The 25,302-nt window shown below is 54.3% G+C and overlaps 1 protein-coding gene across 3 annotated transcripts in view; it reads right to left on the bottom strand.

Moving 5' to 3' along the window:
• The window catches only part of XYLT1 (xylosyltransferase 1), a 257,946-nt gene that overhangs the window by 57,159 nt on the left and 175,485 nt on the right, over window positions 1-25,302 (bottom strand). For all 3 annotated transcript variants that reach the window (XM_079120851.1, XM_079120850.1, XM_079120852.1), the window contains 2 exons: window positions 3,033-3,205; window positions 1,673-1,875 (listed from right to left, as the gene is read on the bottom strand). In XM_079120851.1, coding sequence (XP_078976977.1) covers window positions 1,673-1,875; window positions 3,033-3,205 — 376 coding nt within the window. The remainder of the gene's footprint in view (window positions 1-1,672; window positions 1,876-3,032; window positions 3,206-25,302) is intronic.

Here is a 25,302-nt window from a genome sequence, read left to right as displayed (position 1 = left end):
TCCATGGCACAGTCTTCCTTCACACCTGCACCTCATTTGGAACCTGATTCAAAGCCCCGACCCTTGGGAGTCTGTGACTTGGACATTTGGGGACGATGGATACCTGTTAACATTCCGGGTGTGAGCGTCGCGCTGACGTCATGTTAGAAGAGCCCCCATCCGAGAGACACGTGCTGAGGGACTGACGGGCAGCGGCCTATGAGGTCCTGGGTTCGCTACCAGCCATCCAGTGCTGGGGAGGAGGGGGGTCTAGGGACGACCACACCATGAACTGCCCGTGGCGGGCGCTGGCCCTGCCGCTGTCCTGTGTGTTTGAAAACTGCCCTGCCGAGAGCTTTTTTTTTAAGACACCTCTGCCTAACTCTCCTGGGAGTGCAGAATCGGTGCCCTGTTGCCCTCGGTTGCGGGGAGGCCCCCTTCACCCAGTCCACTTCCTTTACACCCCAGTCAAGAACCCAGGGTGGAACACACACAGCGCAAGGAGCCACCTCCTCTTCTTTTTTTATTTGGTACCCGGGATTGAACCCAGGATGGCACTTAAGCACAGAGCCACGTCCCCAGCCCTTTTTATATTTTATTTACAGACAGGGTCTTGCTGAGTTGCTCAGGGCCTCCCTACGTTGCTGAGGCTGGCTTTGAACTCGCCATCCTCCTGCCTCAGCCTCCCGAGTCACTAGGATTCACAGGCGTGCGCCACTGTGCTGGCTGGGAGCCGCCTCTTGACTGGAAGTAGAGTTCACTTTCTTGCTTCTCTTCTTGCGCTACCTCCGGGGAGGTTTTCTTTGCTTGTCATGTCCTTTAAAGACCACAATGGTACTTGTGTGGAGGGACAGCCCTTCCCGACACCTGGGCCCAGCAGGCCGAGCGCAGAGGGCGCAGAGCCTCCAGAGGTGCCAGAAATCTGTTGTTGCGGGTGGGCTCTCCAGTGTGGGCAGCACTCCACCTGTTAAAATGTGCCGAGGGCCACACCCAGGCTCAGCACCGCGTCCGACCTGGTCCTTCCTCGGCCCCCAACTCACCCGTGGCTTCCATCTTGCTTAGACTGTCCACACCTTCTAGAATCTCCACGACCGAGCCCCGGCTTACTCTCTGACCGCATGTCTCCTGTCACCTGACCCTGACTTGCTGTGCGGGGCACACACCAGGCCTGGTCCCAGCTCAGCGCCCCTGTCCCCATCCTGGGCCACGTCCCCCTGGCGGAACTCATGCCTTTCCTCTGCCAGGACAATCCTGGCTGCTCCACTGCATTTCCAGCGGCCCGGCTTCTGCCCTCCGCTTTACTTTTACTGTCACCTTACAGACTGCGATGACAACGCGGCTGCATTCTCACAGACGATGGCTTATTGTGCGCGACGCTGCTCCCCTTCTGGAGTGGAAGCCCCTCGCGGGTAGCAGCCTGCGTCTCTGTGCTTGGGCACAGCCTCAAACGGAGCTGAGAAAACCATGTGCTCGAAAAGCGTCTGCTGACCCAGTGACTCTCGGGACCAGCCTGACCCAGTGCCGGGGACCTCAGGGAGACGCCCAGGAGTCTATGGCGTGTCTCACTGAGGCAGATGCTTCTCTGGACAGGAGGCAGACTGCCCGTGCTTCCCGGTGTCCTGGGTGTTGTCACAGGGACTGGAGAGGAAGCAGGACATCAGCCAGGCTGGCCCGGGGCCGCTGGCTGCCTTACCTGATGGGGTAGTCTGCTGCGCTGAGGTTGATGAAGAAGTCCCAGGGCCAGTCAGTCATCTCCAGAAGGTCCCGCATGCTCTGCAGGTAGGTGGCCAGGAGGCTGGCTCCTCCCCAGATGGTGGCCATCCTCCAGGGGGTGACGCGGACATTGCTGTACTGCCCAGCGAACTGGAGCACTTGCCGATGCAGGTAATTAGAGCGCTTTTCCCAGGAAAGAAAGGGTGACATTCAGCAGCAGAAAAGGCCAGACAGCACTCAGCACCCGCCCCAGGCCCCGCTCTGCCCCCTCCCTTCCGGCCCCAGAACACAGGAGACTCCACCAAGTCACCCATCCTGGCCTGGGGCGTGTCTCCGCATCTCTGCACTTCTTTTCATTTGAAATGCCATGTGAAATATTGGAAACATAGATTATATTGGAAATCCAGGTTCCCTGGCCCCACCTCTGAGCTAATGGCCCGCTAGGCTTGCTCTGGCGTGCCTGGAGCTGTGCATTGGCACGTGACAGATGCATACAGCTTGAGGGCAGCGAGCCAAGAGAGTGGGTCCATCCGAACCCAATGAGTGCTGGGGGTGGTGTTTGTGGGTTCCATCCTCCCCTCCACCACCCCTCCCGGGTCTGCGAGGGGCAGATCTTTGGCATGAAGACCCCCTTTGCCTCCTGGACTAAAGACATCATCAGGTCTCCTCAGCAGCCAACAGAAACCTTGGGGCAAGGGAGCTCAGAGCCAGCCAATCGGCTGCAGGGCTCTGCTAATAAAGTTTTATTGGCACACCGTCACGCCCATCTGTTCCCATGTTCTCTGTGTCTGCTTTCACACCACAAGGGCAGAGATGAGCAGCTGAGATGGAGAGCGTGTGGGTCACAGAGCTGGAATCATTTATGACCTGGACTTTTATAGGAAAGGTGAGCCCACCCTGGCAACCAAGTCTGAGAGGCGGGGGAGGCACCAGGCAGGAAAAGAGGCGGAGAAGCGCACAGCTCGTCAGGAGAGAGGGGTGGGGCTGCATAAGAGGTAATGCAGGGTCTACTTCAAAAAAATCAGGGGAGATCTCAACACAAAGAAATGATAGGCGTTTAAGGCAACAGATAGATTCATGACTCTGAACAGGATAGGTGCACCGTTCAACATATGTTGAAATGTCAGATAGCACCCCATAAATGTGTATGACTCTTATGTGTCAATCAAAAAAAGAAATGAAATATCTATGGAGAAAGCCGAAAGCCTTAGCTGGTAACCCTGAAACCACCTGCTGTTCAGCCTCTGATCCTTAGCTCGGACTTGTGAGAGGAGGGATCAGGGAGGGACAGACAGACTGCAGAGGAAGCCCAGCAGGCAGGAGGGGCAGGGGCTCCTGACCTTATCCACGTGGATGTAGTAGAAGTGGTCCTTGTGGTAGATAGCCTTGAACACACGCCGCAGCTGCCGGGAGGCGCGGCCATGCACCACCAGGACGAAGGCGATCCTGACCGGGTTGGCGGGCATGTACTCCACAGAGTCTTCGTCCCACTGAACGTTCTTGCTGGCTTTGCCTGGAACAAAACGAGACCACAGAGGTGAGAGTGGGCGTGGCCTCCACTGGGGAGCAGCGCGTCTCTCTGATTTTTCTTCCCTTGGGGCTATTCCCAAGGCACAGTCAGATCGGGCCCTGAAGCCAAGCGCGCCCCGCGGGGTAGTAGACCCCGTGCTTATGACCTATTTCCATCCCCGGGCAGCCTAGAAAAGACAGAAGGAGACACAGGGACTGGTAACTGCCAAACAAGGCAGGACAGGCAGGCCACGAGAGGTCGCTCTGAACCGCAGAGGCAGTAGCGGTGACGCCGGGGTCAGGGGCTCCAGGATAGGAGCCACTCTCGTCTGCCCGGAATCCACTCTCCTTCCCTCTCCTGACTGCACCCAGTGTGTCTGCTTCTGTGCTTCCTTTAATTGCGCCAAGAACAGATAACATGAGCTCTACCCCACTAACACATTTTGAGCGAACAGTGCAAGCTAACTGGAGGCACAAGGTTGGTCATATTCAGCTCGCCGGACTGATACTCGGTCACCTGATGCTCAGTCCAGTGGATGTGGAGGGTCCACCCGACTGAAACCAATCCAGGGGTGGTCCAGGAGCAACCACCGTGCTGCCTCTCCTGGCCACGGCACATGGACACGTGAACCAAGAAGGCAACGAGCCAGCCAGGGCAGGCCACGCTGGGGAGGGTCTCCTTCCGCTGCACACCGATGGGAAGGGCCTAGGAGCCTTTTTCTCCCAACATGGAGAGAACTTGCCAGAAGAAAACCAACTTTGGAGGGAAGCACCACGGGGTGGCGGTGAGTCTCCCAGTCCTGAGGAACCCGCCTGAGCTCCTGGGTCACCCAGGCTGGAGAAGGGCCACGCAGAGGATCATGAGGATGTCTTTCTTTTAAAGCTGGATCCTGCACCAGATCCGCCTGGATAAATGGTTCCAGACATCCCTTATCCTGCAGCCAGCCTCAGAGACGCTCTCTCTGCTTTTCCCTTGCGGCTCCTCCAGGGTCCGGGGCTCTGGAGAAGCACGGCTTCCTGGCTTAGTTCACTGCAATCCCAACGGGGAAGCTCCTAGGTCTCCTCAGCCCAGTCTCCTTTCGGTTTATCATATTTCTAATGGGATCTGGGTTCAGGCGACTCACTGATGTCAGGGTAGAAGTTGTGGGGTAGCCACTAGGAATGCAGAGAATGTGAACTGTCGCGCCTGGAGGTCAAGGACTCCTGTTAGCTGTCGTCAGAAAAAGGAATGGCCACTAAAGGCACATTCGTCCTTCCATGTTCCAGACACAGGACGAGCCTAAGGTGGATCACATCCAAATCACGCTGCCTGGGAGGCTCACTGACGTGACTCCTCGGACTTCTCTGCCCTGGCCACCTGGTCTTCCTGGTTTTCCTTGGGTTAGCTCATTCTGCCTCAGACCTTTTCATGGCCATTCTTGCTGCCTAGAACCCCTTGTCCCCAGATCTCTGCCTGGCTGCACCTTCTAGACTTTGGTTTATGGCATCCCCCAAAGAACTCCTGCCCCCTTCCCCTACGTCATTCGACTCCCCCAACTTCGATTTTCTGCATAGCATTAGCACCATCTGAAAATGCTTATCTGTTTACTTGTCTGAACACTGTGCTGGAGCAAAACTCCAAGAGACAGGGATTATTTCAGCCTTGTTTACCATTAAATATGCAACACTAGAACAATATCTAGCACACATCTGGCTCTTGTTGAAAAAAATAAAATAAAAAGGATCCAGAAATTCCTGGTTCAGTAAAATCACGATGCCTTTCATTGAGCATTGACCTGCCCTAGATCATGATATCCTCGTGATAATCTAGCACATGGTGCTATTATCACCTCTTCTCAAAGGAGGAAACCACACCTGAGAGAGGCCAAGGGATTTGAACAAATAACCCAGGTCTTACTCCCCACGCCATTCAATCCCTTAAGCACTAATACAGACACACGATCACACCAAAGCCTGGAAGGAAGAGTCTGGAACAGCAGCACTCGTTCATGAAATGCCTCCCGAGTCGGTTACTGCAGATGAGTAGGCCTGCGTGTAAGGGCTGTCACAGGTATCGAAGGGGAATTTTTGTATTTGAGGGGAGGCTGACACTAGGTGACTAATAAAGCTACTCTTTCAGCTATTTACCCATCTATCCATTCACCCATCTATTCATCTACCCACCCACCCACCCATTCATCTGTCTGTCCATCCATCCACCCATCCGTCCGTCCATCCACCCATCCGTCCGTCCATCCATCCATCCATCCATCCATCCATCCATCCATCCATCCATCCATTCATCTGTTCATCCTTCCACCCACCCATTCATTTATCTGTCCATCCAGCCAGCCATTCATCCATCCATCCATCCATCCATCCATCCATCCATCCATCAATCCATCCATCTATCCACCCATTCATCTGTTCATCCTTCTACCCACCCATTCATCTATCTGTCCATCCATCCATCCAGCCATTCATTCATCCATCCATCCATCCATCCATCCATCCGTCTGAGCATTCATCTATCCATCCATCCACCCACCCATCTGATCCAACCACCTATCCATCCAAACACGGCAAACCTTCCAACTACCCTTCCAGCAAAACATCTAACAGACCATCCTGCCAACACCATCCATCCAGTCGAGACTTGTGAGATAAACCCTTCCTTTGCCCTCCAGCCACGATGCCTCTCTCACCACACTTGCTGAATGAATGAATGCATTTTGAAAAAGAGTGATCTCTCTGGTCCAGAGGAGCTGGCGTTTTCCGAGGGTCTGCTAGGCATCCGCGCTGCAGTGGGGGCTCAGCGTCCACCCTTATTCGGCCCTGGGAAGAATGTACTATGGTCCTCCAAGGCTTAGAGAGGGCGGTGCATTTCCCAACACGGTGGGAGCGGACGCCTAGCGTCGCCGGGTCCAGACCACCCCGCGGGTCCCACACGCCCTCTGCTGAAGCACTGGCATGGGGACTGCACTTGTCTCTAAAGGGACTTGGACGCTGACGTGGGAAAAGCCTTTCACAAGGCGCCGCGGGGTCCAGGAAGCTGGTCACACCCGACAGAGGGACACGGCTGCTTTTCTTCTGGAGCAGAGGAGGGAGCACCTGGAGATCACAGACGACCACAGCAGCGAGACAGCTGCCTCTGCTCAAAGAGAGTCATCCCCATACCAGGCCCGGAAGTGGGGGCCAGGCCCAGAGTCCTGCTGCAGTGCCGCTGTTCCAGGGAGGGTGGGCGGGAAGTGCAAGCAGCTGTACAGCAAGGAGACCCGCAGAGCGGGGCCTGGAGCGGGAAGAAGGTGCTGGGCCCCGTCCAAACCTCCACTGCGCGGGGTGTGGGGGGAGCCATGACCCCCCTACCGTGCGAGGCACAGGGTGGTCCCTGGAAAGAAGTGGCCGAGCAGTGGCCACAGCAAGTCTGGGGCCTGGAGCCTGGTCACTGAGCTCCATCCGCTGTCCCCGCTTTATGAAGAGGAAGATCTGCTCTGGGGACTGGCTTTCAGCTGTAGGGCAGATGATGGTAGCAAGGCCCTGGGTCAGAGTTACGGGGTCTTCACAGATATGGAAAGGACGGAAACCCGACACTGCTCCTAAAACAGCGGTGAACCGGACCACGGAATCAGATTCCCGTGGCAAAGAAACCTAACAACAACAACCAAAAAAACCCAGAAAATAAGTGGGAACATCCGAGTGATGAGGGGCAGCAAGAAGCCGACCTCGGATGAATGTCAAAGAGCCGGGTTACGGGGGGCGGGGAGAACGTCAAGTGCATTCTGCAGCACAGGGGTGACCAGCTCTGCCTCTCAGCCTCCGACCCGACTGTTTCTCATAGCGCAGTGTGTTAAGTAAGGACCGTGCAACCCTTGGGCTACAAAGAGAGGGTGGAGATGAAGGTGCCTTGCAGGATCAAGGGGCAAGGCGCGGACTGCCGTACCCTGAGCTGCAGCATTGCTTTCTGAGGTTTTAGTTACCCAAAAGAGTACATGGAAAATTCCAGAAATAAACACACGCTCTAGCTCTCATTGCAGTACACTATTACTGCCTTTCCATTTATTATCAGTTGTGGTTCCTCATCTCTTCCTGTGCCTGATTTATAAGCTAAATACTATCAGACATAGGTAGAGAGATGGAGAAAAACAAACCCATCTTCCCTCTGATTCCGTGGGTTCAACCAACTATGGATTGAAAAGATTTTTTTTTTTCTTTTTAATTGTGTCTGTGCTGGGTGTGGTGGTGCACGCCTGTCATCCCAGCAACTCTGGAGGCTGAGGCAGGAGGATTGCAAGTTTGAGGCCAGCCTCAACAACTCAGTGAGACCCTGTCACAAAATAATAACAACAACAACAAAATCTGGGAATGAAGTTCCATGGTCAAGTAGCCCTGGGTTAAAAAAAAAAAAATGTTGAGTCTGGTGCTGAACACATACAGATTTTTTCTTGTCATTATTCCCTAAACTATAGAGTCTGCCAACTATTTACATTGGATTAGGGCTTGTGAATAATGTGGAGATGATTTAAAGTCTACAGGAAGATGCACACAGATTCTGTGCAGACATCATGCCATTTTCCATGACAGCCTTGACCATCCACGGCAGGTCCCTGGGCAAGGAGGGGTGGCACACCGTCAGGGTCTGGCGATATCTGTGGCTTCAGGCACTGTCTGCTTCAGGCAGGTCAAGTGACCTTTGCCTGGTCACGTCCTCTCTCCAAGCCTCGTTCGTCTCATCTGTAAAATGGATAGATGTACCCACAGAATCTGCCTCACCTGGACTTTGCTGTCAGGACTGAGCACAGCACCTGATGTGCAGGGAATGCCCAGCCAAGGATTCAGCCATCAACACCCTTTCTGTCTGGCTGCTCACCAGGGTGACCAGGACCAGGGCTGATTTCCCCAACAGGCCCGGCTCCGGGGGCTGCCCTGGCTCCCAGCACGGACACAGGGGGTCGCCTGCCACTGGCAAATAAACACCCGCCACCGGATTTCTCTCCCCAGCATGTGCCCCTGACCACCAGCAATAGTAAATGCAAAGGAGCTGCAGACTGGAGCAGTTACCCCACCAACAAAGCCCGCCATTCTCTCTACACTCCCAAGCGCCCTTGGGGTGGCTGCGAGGGGCACTTTCTGGCTCGCTTCCAAATCAGAGGGCTGCTTGGGCCCTGGGAACGGAGAGGCAGAAATGGGTTCTATGCACAGGGCTCTCGAGGCAGGAGGCCAGAGCTGGGCAGCACCCGCCGGGCACTGCGGGCAGGGGGCACGGGCCCAGGGTGCACAGCTGACGTCTGCGTGTGCTCCCACGGTGGGGACCTGGGACACCCCCACAACGGTCCAGTCTTCATCTATCAAGGGGGAAGAACCATCTGTCTCTGACCCCGTTGGGGCCCCAGGTGGCTGGTGATCATGGATGGGGACAGTCCCACCTGGTAGCAGGACAGGAGGAAGTGGCCACCCAGAGAAGCCTTCCAGTGGGTTCTGGGTGCTGTCAGGCTTGAGATGGGGATGGCTGTTCCCCCTGGGAAATTTCTCTCTTTTTCTTTTTTTTGTGGGGGGTACTGGGGATTGAACCCAGGGGTACAAGACCACTGAGCCACACCCCCAGCCCTATTTTGTATTTCATTTAGAGACAGGGTCTCACTGAGTTGCTCAGCACCTCGCTTTTGCCAAGGCTGGCTTTGAACTTGCGATCCTCCTGCCTCAGCCCCCAAGTTGCTGGGCTGACAGGCCTGAGCCACTGCACTCAGCTCCCCTGGGAAATTTTAATGCAGGCTTTTGGTGATTAAAGCAGGTGTGTTGCCTGGTACCTGGAAGGTCGCCCCCCACCTCAGGGTTTGGGACAGGCAGCAGGCTGTGCTCACAGCCCAAAGGATGAAGAGCCCCAGAGGGGTTCCAATCCTGCTGCTGTGGACCAGCCTGGCGCCCCTGGCAAGCCATTTCCCTTCCTGGGTCCTGCAGAGCCACAGACCAGCAGGCACCCAGGTGCTGATTAAGTACTCCACCCAGCACAACCCATGTGGCTTTGTTATTTGATCATCCCAAGGTCTAGAGGCAAGTGCCGCCCCACCAGGAAGGACTCCGGGGTCAAGGGGAGCCACCCTCTCTGGTGAGCACCAGAAGGGAGATGGACACTTGGGTCCCCCGAAGGAGGGAGATGAAATTTCAAGAGATTTCTGGAAATTTCGGGACAGCCTGGGAATCTGACCCGATTGTGCAGTTAGCGTGGTCGCGTGGGGAGAGTCCCCTCTGGAGAGTCCGGTCGGCCTTGCTGATAGCTGTCCGCTGGCTCCCTCAGAGCAAGGCCATGCTCTTATCTCTTGGAGGCCTCCGATCCGGCCCCCAGGCCTGGCGCAGAGCAGAGCTCAGGGGAGAACTGGCTGAGTGGCTGCTGACTGACGGATTCGAGCAGACAGCTTCATCCGTGTATGGGCCCCTGGAGGCCCCGGCGCAAGGCTCGGCCTGAGCGCGGCACGTGGCTTCTCCGCTCATCGGCAAATGGGCTGGGGGCGGGGTCCCTGCCCTTGAGGCTTTGCAGCAGCCTGAGGACGCCTGCCAGGAGCCCCCAGTCCCCAGAGGAGCCCCGAGCGCCCAGGCGCCCGGCCACACCCAGGTCAACGGGAATGGGAGGGGCGAGAGGGTGGGTGACCGGGGTCCGAGTCCAGGGGGACCCAGAACATCACTGCGAGGTCAGGCCGGCTGTGCACGGCCCCTCAGGTCTCAGGAGAATCGCCCTCCCCAGGGAAGCCACCCCGGCCCTCTCTCCAACCCTCCTTCCCCGCCGTAGCCCCCTGAGCTTCCTGCACCCCTTTTTAAATTTAAATCGTGGTCGAAGCTCTGTGATCCAGAACGTGCGGTCCTGACCATTCCCCGCGCACTGAGCACACTCGGGGTGAGGCGACCGGCACCAGGGGCCTCAAAACAGTCCTGGTCTCGCAGAACGAGGCTCAGCACCCACGAAACACCCGCAGCCCCTCCCCAAGGTCCTGCCCATGGCCACTGCACTTCCTGGGGCTTGAGCCCTGGGAACCTCCTGGCCGTGGAATTGAGCCCACGTCGTCCTTTCCTGACGAGCTTCATTCATGGAGCACAATGTCCCCGAGGCTCATCCGCGGCGTGGCCTGTGTCAGAAGTCCCTTCCTGTCTGATGCTGAGTGATGGCCCTGGGTGGACGGCACACAGCTTGCGTGTCCACTCGCTTTTCAACGGACACTTGGGTGGCTCCCAGCTTCGGGCTGTCGTGAACGGCGCTGTTCCCAGCGGGCATGTGTCTGGGCCCATTCCGTCACCGATTTCAATTCTCTGGGGAACACACCCAGAGGGGATTTGCTGGGTCTGGTGACACATCTGAGTTCGAGGGCCCTACGCAGCACTTCCTAACCTCGCGGCTCAGGCAGGGCTCAGCCTCTGCGTCCTGCACCCACCACTTACCTCAGCATCGCTGTGCCTCTCGGGCCTGGTTTGCTCATCTGTCAAAGAGCACCCGCCCGCAAGCCGGCCGCAAGGAGGAGACTGGGAAACGGGGCTGGCAGAGGAGGTGGGACCTGGCAGAAGTCTTGGGTGGCGCAGGCCGCGCGGAGCCCTGGAGCTGATGGGAGGTGGGGAGCGCTAGCCGTGACCGACCTCGAGGACTTCACAGCTCCTGTCCTTCAGTGCAGTGCCAGGGCTCCCGAGAAGGCCACGTGGTGCCCAGAGGGACATCACTGCCTGGGTCCCTCTCCATCCTCATCCAGCTCCTGCATTGGTCACCCCTGAGGTCTCAGGCACGTGCCAATACACCGGCTTCCTGAGCGCCCTTTTCCAACAAGACTTCTGCACCCAGGCCTGGCCTCCCTGGCGGGCAGCAGGAGAGCCCGGCTGGCGCTGACCGCTGCTATCCATGGCCGTGCACACCTGCTGTCTCTTCATGGTGAGTGACAGGAAGACCTCTGCTCGTGGCCGTGATGCAGAATTGCTCTTAAAATACAATCTACTTCTGTGCAAACACAGGTGAATCTACTGCAGTAAAAACAGGGCGGGCAGGATGCCTGAAGGCGGGAGCGAAGGGGCTCAAGGAGACCGCGCAGGCTTCAAGTGCCCCGGGTGTTAAGCAAACAAGAAGAGCAAAGGCCAGCGCAGAGGGAGGCCCTGCAGCCCAGATGTCACGCAAGGACACGGAGATCCAGGTGGGTGCTTTTCCTGGCTCAGGGCCCCTGCTCATTTTGGGGTCCCAGGAAGGTTTGGGGGTAGTTTTCTGGGGTGCACTCTGGGGAGGTAGCTCCCTGCTAGAGACAGGGCGGTCAGAGATACCACTTTTGATTTTCATTCCAATTCGTTGACCACTTAGCATTCATGAGGTTCTTTGTGGCTTTTAATCTCTCACGGCAATACTGCCTATGAAAACGCTCCTCATTTACAGAGAATTGTTCCAGGCTCAGAGAGGGTGAGGAACGTGCCCGAGGTCACAGAGCCAGGAGATGGAGAGGAGATCAGGTTAGGATCTGTTCTGACTTCACAGACTGGGCTCTGCGATCTGAATCTGGTCACCTTATTTTCATCCAGGCTCTGGTAATAAGCTCACCTGGAACCAAGGTGTCACAGTCTCTGTCCAAATGGCTTCTTACAGCACTGTCTAGAGTGGTTTAAGGTGTCTCAACCTCGGCTCTATTGATATTTGGGGCCAGATAATTCCTGGTCACAGCAGGCTGTGCTGTTCATTGAAAGATGTTTACAGCATCTCTGGTCTCCACCCATCAGATGCCAGCAGCACCTGCCTGGTTATGACAAAGCCAAAAGAGTCTCTATTCATTGACAAAGTGGGGCGGGGAGAACAGTGGGGTGGAGATCCGCCCCGGGCATGTTTTCAAAATGTGGTCTCTGACCAGCAGCCTCAGTAACACCTGGGAATGTGTCAGAAATGCAGATTTCAGCCCCTGTCTAGACCTGAGTCAGACACTCTGGGGGTGGGGACCAAAATCTGTGTTGACCAAGCCCTCCGGGTGATGCTGATGGAGGCCGACGTTGGAAAACCTCTGGCCTCCAGCCACGATTCAAGCATCTGAACATCTTGGAAAAATTAAATGTGAACCAGAACCTGCCTGGGCCCCGCCCCTGCCCATTCTCACAGTCAAGAGCTGCGTAAAGCCAGGTGGATCTAGGATGGACTGCGTGACCATGGGGCCATGTGCCCAGTGACGTTGTAGCCACCTCAGTGTGAGCACACCCGGTGTTGCTTACACCAGGGAATCAGCTCATGTTGCAAGTGGTCCGTCACAGAGCAACGCTGGCTGTGCCGGGTAGGTGCTGGTCCTGGTCATTTTTAAGACTCCCCGGTGGGAACAGGATGCAGTGAGAGCTGAGAATCACACTTTGGACACCCTCCTTTCTTTTCATGTGTATTTCCACCACCGATCGCTCGAGGTGGAGAGTTTCACCCAAAGACATCCCCAGGTACCGCCGGGGGTGCTGGGGGTTGCTCACGGCTCCTGCTCCGGAGACGCGGGGCTGGCTCCTGTTACTCTCTCCCACTTAGGGAAGTCTCTCTCCACTCCCCGATGCGGCGCTCAGGACGTTTTCCGCTCACTGATCCCCCCGCCCCCCGCCATTCAAGTCTGGAGTTATTAAACCACAGCCCATGGCTGAACTGTCTTATTGATTTTATTGTCGAGAGCCCAGGGATATTCTAATGATGTACTGCTCAATAAATGGAAACTGGTAGGATAGATATTGATGGCGTATGGTACATTTCGCCGCAATTCACTGGGTCCCAGTCACTTTGCCGGTTACATATCATCTGTGGAAACGCTGTGCTGCGGCCTGCAAGCTCCTGTCCATCCCGCGGATGTGACCTTTTCCACGCACCAAGGATGAAAGAGCTATTAATGATAATAGCCGGGCATTTTTTTTTTAAACATATTTCATTTTTCTCCTCATAGCAGACCTTTGAGGAATGTATTCTGATTATTTCCATTTTACAGATAAGGAAATTGAGACTCGGGGTGGTTACCTATCTGGCCAGGTAGTCAAATCCCCTTTTGTCAGTCACCAAAATGGAGGAACTGACTCCCCTGTGCTAAGCCACACAAGGAAACAATAGTTCTTTACTGTATCTGAGCACCTTTTGGATGGTTTCAGCACACGCTAATACGTCACATATTCTTCCCCTTCTCCAGTGGTGACATTCAGCAGGGACTGCTGGCATTTGGGGAGAGACCCTTCTTGGGCAGGTGGGGCTGTCCCACATGCTACAGGACATTTAACATCCCTCATCTCCCAAACAGCCCTTCCTCTCTCATGCTTCCCAGTAGCTCCTAGAGGACCAGTTCAGTTGTTGCTTGACAACCATTTGTTGCACCGGAGGCAGAAGGTTCCCTGCCAAGATGGCCGACCTCACTTTTGGCCACAGGAGCTGCCAGTCTGGAGATGCCATTTGGCCCAGTGAAAGAAGACTGGCTTGGAGAGTAGAGACACTAGGTGAACACTGTGGCTCTTCACTGTCTAGCTTGGGAGCTTGGGCAAGTTAGATCACCTCTCAAAGATTTGAGATCATCATTAGTAAAATAAGGGTAAATACGGATCCCTCCCTCCTGGGGAAGAGTCCAAGGAATCATGGGCTAGGAAGACATGGGCCTCCTACAGAACAGTGTCTCTGAGTCTCAGGGAATTCTGCCATATTCCCAGCTCCTACGTGTGCTTCCCAAACTCCTGATCTACGGAATCCACAAGCATAAAAAGGTGATGGTCTTTTGTCACAAAGTTAGGGTAGTTAATTATTTTGCAGTAGCAATTGCAAAGGGCACCAACAAGGTGCCAGGCAGGCCCTGTTCTGGAGATGGGTAGGGGAGTTGTGTGCCCCAGCAAGAGCCTTTACTTATAAGCAGCAGACTCTCCAGAAGGGGAAGACATAGTAAACATGCACACCTTTGCAGGATCAATAAAGGATGTGAGAAAATGACTGTTCCCTTTGTTGGTGACATGTGGGTGACTGCACTCTCTCTCCTCCCCTTTCCAATCTCCTGTCCCATCATGCCCCTCCATTGCCCTTTCCTGAAGCCACAGTGTACGTGGGCATCATGGAAGCCTCCTTCTGTTTCTCTGTGCTGGGTAACTTCTCCTTTATCAAGAATAATACTTGCCAGGAATTGTCCCTCCACAACTCATGTGCGCTCCAAAGAAGAGACAGGGTGGAGCTTGGGGTTGGTGGGATTAGTGCCTTTGTGAGGAGAGACACCAGAGGGTTTGCTTCCTCTCCACCACATGAAGACTCAATGGGGCGGCCATCTGCAAGCCAGGAAGAGGTGCTCACCAGAACCCGGACTGTGCTGCTCTCCTGATCCTGGACGTACAGCCCTCTGGTGAGACAATGCGTGTCTGTGGCTGAAGCCCCGGCCTATGATATCTGGTTCTGGCAGCCCTCGCAGCCTGGCACACTGCTGGAAGGGGCGAGCATGCATCCTTTGGGGTACGATCTGCAGGTCGAGTGATGAGTTCACTGGGCAAGAGAAGAGGGGGAGGGTCCCCCCAGCAGAAGGACCAGCATGTGATAGACAAGAGAAGAGGAAGAGAAGATGTCGGTAAGAGGAAGGCTAGTATGGCTGGATCAGAGAGGCCAAGAGGAAGCACTGTGTGAGACGGGGATGGACAGACAGCCGTGGCACCCTGCAGGGGCTTGGGTGCCGTCTTAAGGACCATAATGAAAGATGGAGACAAGCCCTGGCCACAGGCTTATCACCCCCAGTGGAGGAGGGGATGCAGGCAGGGTGCATTAGATGTTCCTGCTGGGTTGGTGTGGGATGCCTGCTTCCAGACACAGAGTGGGGGCCAGGTAGGAGGTGGGCCCCCATGTCCTCTTCCATGTCCTCTTGAGGTCCGCAGCCTGGCTCATCGGACCTGCAGGCTCCGAGCACCCTCCCTGCCTCTGACCCAGAGGTGGCCACCTGCAGGCTCCTCCTGACCTTCCTGTGGCTTGGGGTTTCCAGCTCCCCTTCCTTCTCCTCTCGTGAAGGGACTCACAGGCTCAATAAATACTGCCACGGAAAAACGCAGCAACTCATCTATTTTTATTACAAACGGGGCCTCTCGAGGAGGAAACCACTCTTATTTACTTCTCAGGGTAAGGGTTTTGACAACAGGTTTATTTTCTCTGACTCTCCAAGGACTGAGTGAGTAACACTCTATAGTTAACAGTACATTAATTAATGCCAAATTGGTTGGAATTTTCCTAATAAAAATCCTTATAGTAATCACATTATGGGCCATTAACGCTGCCTCCTGATCATAAACCATAAGTGTGCTCTGCAGGTGCTTGCTTTTTAAAAAGGGACATTTCCCCAAATTGGTACCCATTTGTCATGTGAATGCCGACACCTTGTGGGATGCAGACAGGAGTCATTATAAAGACTCACACTGGTGCACGGTTGGCCCGAGCTGGTCACTTGGTCAAGCCCTGTCCATGCCTCATCTGACTCGGTCCTTGCAGTAAACCTAAGAGCTAAGTATGGCCGCAGGTCCCTTTCACAAACAGGGAAACTGAGGCACAGAGGGAGGGGGCAAGATGCTCAAGGGCACCTAGCTAGGAAGTAAAGGACTTGGATTTAATCCAGGCAGCCTGATTCTAGAATGCTCTGCGTCCTAGGCACACTGCTCCCTGCGCCTGCCTGCTGCTAATGAGCTCTTTGGTTTCTTTCAACAGCAATGACAGCGACAGTCGACCAACCCAGGACGGTGGTTTTGCTCCGGCGGGCGGGAATGATGTTTCCTTTATCTTTCCCTCCCCGGGGTTGGGGCAGTGTCTGGTGATAATGCAGGGCACTGGGGACATCCCGAGCACATTCCCATTGAATGAAATGGACGTGGACACACACGCATGAAGGTTCTCGGCCACGAGAACAAGGAACAGCTCAGGCACACTGGGATCCCGACAGACCACTGCTCCGCCAGTCACCTGGCTGTGCCCTCGGCTGGAGACCTCAGCACCCGGGAGCCGCAGGTGCCAAGACAAAGCCGCGAGGGGGCTCAGTCCTGACCCTGCCAGCTCCGCGCCCGGGTGCTTCTGACTGTTCCTTGGTTTCTCTGTCTAGATAACACATACTCACTGCAGAAAATTCAACCTGGAGAACGGCATGACTTAAGTCAAAAAGGAAAGCAAAGAAACCTCAGGCGTGAGCGCGCCCAGCGTCACCACCAGTAACATTTCATGAAACACACGCGCTCACGCACACACACGTGCACTACACAACCCTGTGCACCCAGCTTTGTCACATGCACTGCATCTTCAACGACGTGCCGGGAACCTTCTCCATGCCTGCTTTATCACCTTCTCCCCGCCCCCTCCTCCCCTTCCCTGGTACTCACAGAGTACCCGCCAGGAGCAGCCACCCCGCCAGGGATGCAGAAAGGAGCGAGACCCCTGTTCAGTGTGACCTCAAGGAGCTTATTGTCCGTTGGGGGTGGGATGGGAACATAAACACGGTCCACAACAGGTATTGGCTGCAAGGAAGCAAAAGTTCCAGCTGCCAGGGTCCAGGGAGACGGGCCAGGGGATTTGGGGCAGCCACCATGAGCTGAGATCCCAACCACAAGGAGGAGGGAGTCAGGGAGAGAGGGTGTCCCTAGAGAAGAGAAGGCCTTCCCTTTGGATTTTTACTTCTTTGATGCTTTTGTGCATCCTGGGTAAATCATGAACAGCTGCTGCCTTCTTTCTTGAATGCCTTCAAAGATGGTCACCTCAGTGCCTCAGAGACAGGCAGTGGCACCTGCAGGAGTTATTGCTTCTGAAATAGGCCTGCCTGGAGGGTCACCACTGGGGAGAGACAGTACTCAGCAGAGGGAGACACCACGTATCAGAGAAATAAGCGCTGCTGGCTGCTGACAGGTTGGTGGGTTGGGCCCTGGACCAGGCCACACAGTCCCTCTCCCTGAGTCCCGGGGAGGAAGTGGAATGAGTGACCTCTGTCTTTTTCTGGCCATCAGTGCTTCCTGGAGATGGACCCCACTCTGCCCCGTGTTGGGAAGAGTCCATCCCACATCAGTCACTGGCCGTCACGGCCTGGGAGACCAGCCACAGCTTGGGAGCCGCATTTGATCACAGACTTGGAGAATTTCCTTTTCTTAATAAGCACCTTCAGAAATGAGCTGACGGAGGCACCTTAAGCCTGGTGAAGGGGAGTCCTTGCTTTCCAGACAGCACAGGGTTAAGACAGGCCTTCCAGGAGGCAGGAGCCCCGCCACCAGGGCTTGGAGGCCACTGACAGTGAGAACAATGTCAATTAAATTAAATGTAGCCAGCTCCTAAAGGAAACACGTGTAATGTTAATTTCATGGGTGTACCAATGTGTAAACCTAACAGATGATACTTAAATGAGAACGGCAGAGAAATGACATTTGGTTAAACAATGCATCAGTGGGTAGAATTTATTGAAACTGTCATTTCAAAAAAAAAAAAAAAAACTGAGCACAATTGAAAGTTGAGCAAGCTGTCACCCGGGGTGGGAGGGCCACCCAGGCGTTCTCGATACAATGCACTTGAGGAGAGTCGTGGGTGGCCGGGGCTGGAGGCGATCTGGATAAAACTGGGGGACTCAAGTCACGTCACTCTCTGTCACTTCTGATGCTCGCCGGTGGCTCTTGGCCTGGGCAGATATGATCAGTTGTTTATCTCTCCAATTCTGATGGAAATCTCACCCTGGGTGGGAACAGGCCTCTGCCTGTTCAGGTGAACGTGGTCTGTGGACGAGACTGCCTTTCCTTGCTGTCTCAGTATCCTGGCCAGCATGGAGCGGGTCTATGTGAACTGAGTGGGCCATGAACATCCCTTACTGGCCACCACCACCCCCTCCTGGTAGCACGATCACCCTGCCCTTGATTTGGAAGCAGTCACATCTCCAAGCAGAATGAACTCTTTCTCTTGGGGGTCCTCAGCCCCATCCACCTGCCTTCACTCCTGTTCAGTACTAACAGAATCTGGTCCTTCAGTCAACAGACACAGGAAGTTGATTGATAGGAAGGAACCAGGTCTCTGAAAGATGCTGACTCAAGAAAATATGTATGTGGAGCCTGCCAGAAATATAATATTGACAAAGGCCAGCGTTTTGTTAAGCACTTACTACATGCCAGGCATGGTTAAGCACTTACTACGTGCCGATACCTTTGGTGGCTGGCTGCATTTCTTTCCATTTAATGCTCACACAGACGCTATGATGCAGGTACCATCAGTAGCCTTATTTTATAGAGAAGGAAAGAATTGAGACTGAGAGAGGTTCTGTAACATGATCAAGATCACGCAGCTAGTGGCAGGGCTAGGACTTGAACCCAGGTGAACCTGATTTCAGAGCCACCAGTCCACCTTGTCTCTAATGTATTAAGAACAGGGTTTGAATGTCTGATAAGGAAAGGAAGGTGGTTGTTTCTTATGCCCGACTTGGAGCAATAAAATCCAGGATTAGTCAGGTCAATGCTAGGCTCTGCTGCAGTAACACACAGTCCCTCAGCTCACAATGGCTTGACTCAGAAGAGGCTTCTTTATCACTCCTGGGCTGTTCTGGAAGTTCTCTTGCAGGACTTTCCTTCAGGAGGTGACTTGGGGACCCAAGCTACTTCCATTTCAACTCCACCATTTTACAGCACTCAGAGGGGACCAGGATTGATGTGATGAATTCACCCAATGAACTACTTGCTCAGGAAGTGACCAGTACTTTCATTCACACAGGGAGACCGAGTCACAGGACCTCACCCAGATGTGTGTGAGACTATAACAGAGAGACACAGAACTCTGAGGTCCACTGACAGTTCATGCTGCAGAAACAGCACATTATCCTCTAAGCCAGCACTCCTCTACCAGGGGCAATTTTGCCTCTTACCCTAGGGACATTTGCAAGGTCTGGAGACATGTTCGGTTGTCACAGTGGAGGAAGCCAGGGATGCCGCTGACCTCCTTACTTAGCACAGGATAAGGGATAAATGGGTTCAAAATGTCAAGTGCAGAGGTTGCAAAGTTCGGATTGGAAACCAGTGCTTCTCTAGAAGATTCCCCCGAGGAGCTGACTCAAAATGCAGATCCTTGGGCTCCTCCTCGAGACTGAGTCCTAGCAGTATTTGCAGAGGCGCCCAGCAACCATGACGGCTGCTTTCTGAGGACCACAACTAAGGAAACGTCCCAGGAAGGCGAAACAAGACCAGCAGGAGCGAGTGGGCCGAGGCACTGACGGAATGTTCCAGGGACGCTGCTCAGCCGCGCAGGGTCAGCGGAGGCAGACGTGCCGGGGGGGAAGGCTGGCATTTGTTAAGTGTCCCTCTCTGTCTTCTCTCTCGCAAGCCTTGAATTGCAGGGAACGTATTCTAAGACTAACCTGTCAGCCAATGACAACTAAATTACTAACCCTGCTTCCCCTGTGCCCCGTATCCCTGTCAGATCCGCCGCTGCCTTACAGCGGACTGATTCCTGGAGATTGTGCGCTCAGCATCAAGGAAGGTGACCCTTTCGCCTGAGCACAGCCACGTAGTCACGTGCACTTCCAAGCTGCGGGGGCCTCGGGCTGGGCTGGAAATAACTGCCCTGGGAGAGAATCGCGTCTGCTAGAGCAGCTGAGGCTCCTCCTCAAGCCCCCTTCTGCCTTCTGCCTTCTCCCTGGCGCTCACTGGAACCGACTTCCCGGCATCCTTTGCAGTTAGGTCCAGCCAAGTGGCTCGCGTGAGCCAATCAAAAGCAAGCGTGAGTGACACGCAGGGGTCCCAGGCTTGACCCTGGGGCTCCTCCTGCCAGACCCCCTCCTCCACTGGCTGGGTGCAGAGAGCAAGCCGCTTCAGATGATGGCAAAGCACACGCGTGCCGCTGGGCTCCCACTGAACTTGTCTTACGAAACAAGTGGCCGGCTGACCTTGGCTCCAGTGCCATCGATGTCCAACCCCCACTTTAAGAAAAGCTCAGCCAACCCCATATTGAGTGCCAGCCTTTCAGAAAGAGCCATCTGATTAGATCTCATGCCCTGCATGACCTCGCAAGCCAGGGAGAGGCACAGGTTTGCAGGCGCGCACACACACGCACGTGCACACACGCAGCTGGCCCTTCATTTCCATATTCAACCAACCGCAGGAGGAAAATATTTGAACAAAAATTGTACTGAATGCACACAGACTCTTTTCTCTTATTGTATACACAAGACAGTACGGAAATGACTGACATAGCACTGACATTGTAGTAGGTATTACGAATCATCTAGAGATCATCTAAAGTGCACGGGAGGGTGTGGGTAGGTTATATGCTAATAGTGCACCATGGTACTTAACCGACTTGAGTGTCCTTGGATTTTGATACCCACGGGGTCTTGGAACCAGTCTCCTGGGATCACTGAATGTCTAATCAGAGATCAGACAATGGAATGTACAATCAGAAGGAACATATGCAGCCCTCCCAGCCCTTCCTCTTTCGCACGGTCAACTAGATAATTTTCAGGGCCCAATATCAATGAAAAGGTGGGGTGCTTTGCTAAAAATTGACTTAAGAGTTTCAAGATGGTAAAATCCAAACACCAAATCAAACATGGGCCCTCTGAGCAGGTATGTCCTGGCCCAGGGTTCAAAGTGCCCAAGGCAGGGCTGCTTATTTGCATCCCTGACAGCCTGGAAAGTTTCTCTGACGAACTTCGTGACAAGTCCAGAAACTTGCCACCTGCCTGCTGCCTGAAGGGTTCCCAGAATGGTTTTACACATCACAGGAAGAAGCGGAAGAAAATAAGAAACCCAATTTTCTTTTAGTATATTACTTGTCAGACAGCGAAATGGGATATAATTATGGTGTGACATTTCCAACAGCAAATATGTTCCAGTGTAAGCAATTAACACCGGTTCTTTTGGCAGGCTTAAAAAGATTACTCAGAGTCTGTGGTAAGTTACAATGCCCCATGAATAATAAATAATGTAATATCGCAGCTAAGTTGCAGACTCGGACCAAAGTTCAAACTTTCTTGATGAAAATGGATTGGGTTCTGTTAACCCTCTGTCGACTTGGCATGGCTCCTGCGGATGTGGATCACGAGTTCTCTGGATTTATCTAAATTACTTATTTACCTTGCTTCTAAGAACATCTGCAAGAAGAAAAGGAGAAAAGAAATCTGCATGTATTCCTTGCAGCTGCTAGAAATCTGCATAAGGTAGTGGGTTTCAAAGTGACGCCTCGGGGACAGAGAGATTGGAGACGTGGCTTGCACCCAGACCTGTCACTGGTGGAGTTGTGTTCATTAATTATGGAATCCCAGGATTTGGAAGAAAAAGGGACATCAGGATGCCTGGCTCTCAGAGAAGTTCAACACAGACGGTGTCTGTGCAGCCTGCGACTCTCAGCAGTTAAACCAACAGGAAGTTACACCTCGCAGGTGCCACAGGGGGGTGTTCAAGGTCACGGTCATGTGTGAAGGCTGAGGGGCCGGGTGGCTTGCCCTGGGTGGCTGGCTCTGTTGACACTATGGGCTGGCTGATTCTCTGTTGCAAACCAAGTGTCCTATACCTTGTAAGATGTTGGTGTGCTCTGGGTGCCAGGGGTCCCTCCAAAGCTCCTGTGTCAATGTAGGTGAGATGACTGGACTGTGAAAGCTGGAACCTAGGCAGTCCATCCGAGATTGAATGGGCTGGCTCGGTGGTGACCGCAGGCGGGGGGGTGTGGTGGCAGGAGGTGGGTCACTAGGGCTGCCCTGGAAGGGTGCATCTTCCCTCTGGTCCCTTCCCCCATCTCTGCTCCCTGGCCTCTATGAGCAGAGGAGCAGCCCTCTGTCATGGCCTCCTGCTGTGATGTTCAACCTCTCGTGGGCCCAGTGCGATGGCAGCTGACCCTGCACTGGACCTCTGCAACTGTGAGCCATACGAACTTTCCCTCCTCTGAGTTGCTCTTATTTTGGTCACAACAACAAAAAAACTGATTAACAGAGATATTCAACGTCATCTCTGTACCGTACCCGAGAGACGCCAGGAGTACCCTCCTTTCCACTGTGACAGCCCCAGATGTCTCCAAACATGGCCAGAGGTCCTGGGGGATCACTCGCTCAGACAGGTTGGGTCCACCCCAGAGCAGCCTGAGCAGGTGACTTCACTGCTCTGAGTCCCAGTGAGGTGCCATTTACTCACTTGATATAAACTGTCACTGAACACAGCTGAGCTGCGCTAGGACCTGGGGATGCAGAGATGCACAAGCCCTGTCCCTGTCCCCAGCACAGCAGCTAGAAAAAGCCAGAGGGCAGGCAGACACGCAAACCGGGTTGATGGATCATGTAACGTGACACTTGGTGGAGGGCGGCTGGGGTACAGGGCAGTGGGGGCTGAAGGGAGAGCACCCCCATCCGGGGCTTCATGGAGGAGATGACATCTGAGGGAAGGAGTGTGTTCCAGGGAGATGTTCAGGTAGAGCGAGCTGCACTTGCCCAGGTGTGGGGGTCTGAGTCATGGCGCCCCCCAGGGCTGAGAATCCTAGGCTGGAGGTGGGGGAGGAGAGCCAGGCAGGCCCGAGAGCGCAGAGCACCAGGGGTCTCGAGATGGCAGGGGCTCCCTTCTCTCGCCACCCCAGGGAACTCAGAGCAAAATCCATCCCAGGCTTGCTCAGCGGGAGACCATGGTGGAATTGATTAGCAGCCTTTGCTCAGGCCCAGGGAGACCAAGCCCCCTTGCGACGACGTAGGGCTGTTTGGTGGACGAGTTTCACTAGGGAGTCTTCATCGGGAGATGGGCAGCCTCGTTTTTTTTAATTTGTATTTTATTTTATTTTATTTTTTAGCTCACAGTAGAAGCCTTGTTTTTGTTTTTTAGAGAAAAGAAGCAGAAGCAGTGGCGAAGAATTGGGAACTGGAGGGAATACTGTACTCTCGCGGGCAGAAGGGATGGAGACAGGAGGTGCTTCGTGTTAGGCTGCAGAGCGGCCTCCTGGATTTAAGGAAGAAGGGACAACAGAGAGATTCCCGAGTTCCTGGCTCAGGCTGCTTGGAGAATTCACCAAAGAAGAAAGTCTAGAAGAATCTGGAGATGGAGAAGTGGTGGGTTCTTTGGGCGACCCTGAGATTCCTGTGGGACCCCAAGACAGAGATGGCCATTGACACTGTTGTTATTTGGATCCAGAATCAAGACCAGGGGTGAGAACAGAGACCTGGTCTAGACCCAGGGGTGAGGGGGGAGCCCCAACTTAAAGGAGGAAGTCAGCTTCTTCCGGTGGGTTCTCTCCTCCTGGAAAGTGATTCCTGATTGTCAGGCTTAGTGAAGGAGGACAGAAGGAAGTCATTACGGAATAATCCCCTGCGCGTTCCATAGTCAACACCGCTTTCACAAGGTCCCTGTAATCCAATTAGGCCATGCGGGAAGCTGGAGCTTAATTCCTGGCTTCCTTGTGACTTGCCTGGTGGCGTCAAACCTTGTTTAATAAGGTGTCACCTACGGTACATGATAGCGCATACGAAATGACCACAGGATGAAGGCTGGGGCCAAGGGGCGGGGCCTGTTGCCCCGCTCAGAAGACTTCCTGTCTCAAACAGCCAATGGGTGATGGAGAACCCCATGTCCTCATCAACAAGGCTTCTGATTGGAGGAGACTTCATCTCCCTTATCCCCACCCACTCTGGTCCTCCAGACCCATGAATGTTCCTTGTGTCATCTGTCTGGTGACCCCAGCACAACTCACAGTAGATATGACAATAATTTGGGGGTGGTTGTCATTTGTTGAGTGCCCACCTTTGACCTGGCACTCTTTGAGGGACTTTACACATTGCAATTGGTCACAGAAATCCTTGGGCCAAGCGGAGCCTATCCTCGTTCTAAGGATGAGTCAGAGAAGTTAAGGGGTTTGTCTAAGGCCACACAGCTAGTTGGGGCTGGAGCTAGAGTTCAAAGCCAGATCTGCTTGGTTTCAAAAGCTGGTATTGAGGGCCTCTGGCACCATGCCGTTCTGAGGTGGGACTCCAGAACTCCCACATTGATAATGGCCAAAGGGTCTCTCCTGAACTCTAGCTAGGGAAGCACCATGGCGGATGCAGCCACTCCTAGCCCGCATCCTACTTAAGTGCTGGTGTGCCTGCATCTTGCCCTTATGACCCCAGTTGTGTGTTTACTTGGGTTGATTGAACAACAGCATGGTTAAACCTAGATCCGAAAGACACCAGGAAAGAAAGGCAGCCTCTGATCTCCCTCAGACCATCAGGAGGCCAGAGGGGGTGGAGTCTGCTCCCAGTGCTGAGCCGGACCCCAGGGGCGAGGGCTCAGCTGGGGTCTCACACAGGCCGACCAGCACTGGCCAGGTAAGGTCAGTGAGAGGAGCCAGCTGGGTGGGGCCGTGTGGACTCTCCCAGGGCTCTGGGGAATCAGAAGGAGCTGCTCACTTGCCCAATGGGACAGATCACTTTTTACAGCCAACTGTTTGCCCTGGGGGATACAGTCCAGTGTTGCTCAATTTCCGGTTTATCCAGAAGACTCTGGGAACAATGTTCAAATCTGTGTATGAGTGCACTGGGTTGAACAGTGTCCCCCCAAATTCATGTCCATTCAGAATTCAGAGTGTGACCTTAGTTGGAAATAAGTCTTTGCAGTTGGCAGCAGTTAAATTGGGATTGGTTCATATGCACAGGCTGGGTCGTAAACCACGTGACTAAGAAGGGCACGGGAAGGCCCCGTGGCAGGCGGCGGGGCTCGGAGGGGCACACCCTGGAGAGGGATTTCAGCAGCCACCGGAGGCTGGAGGAGAGGCTTGGAGCCTCCTTCAGAGCCTCCATACTTCTGAAGTAACGCACATCAGCGGAGCACCTGGCGAGTGCTGGCAGCGTCCTGCGCACCCGGAAGCACAGGGCCCTGCTCTCGGCGGCAGTGCGTGGCAGCCACGTGGTGCTGTGGCTAAGGTGCAGCTCGGGAGTCAGGAGCTGGCTTTGCATTTGGAGCCGCACCAACGAGCAGTGTGGTCTTGGTGAGGCCTTCATCCTCAGGCTCCACCTTCTCACCTTTAAACGAGTGTAGAGCATACCCGGGTCAAAGGTTCCAGGTCTCCAATCAGAGCACATGGGAGAGGCTTTAGAGGACGCCCTCAGGAGCGCAGGGGGACTGAGGGCCTGGTGCCGGCGTCAGTGATGGCAGTGGCCTTGGTGGTGATGGCAAGGGTGGGGGTGGTGACAGAGATGCTAAGGTGGTGATGGT

This window comes from Sciurus vulgaris (genome assembly GCF_902686455.1).
Source record: "Sciurus vulgaris genome assembly, chromosome: 18".
In the NCBI taxonomy this organism is placed as follows: domain Eukaryota; kingdom Metazoa; phylum Chordata; class Mammalia; order Rodentia; family Sciuridae; genus Sciurus; species Sciurus vulgaris.
The sequence above is the reverse complement of the archived record's forward strand: the minus strand, read 5'-3'. Positions and strand labels throughout refer to the sequence as shown.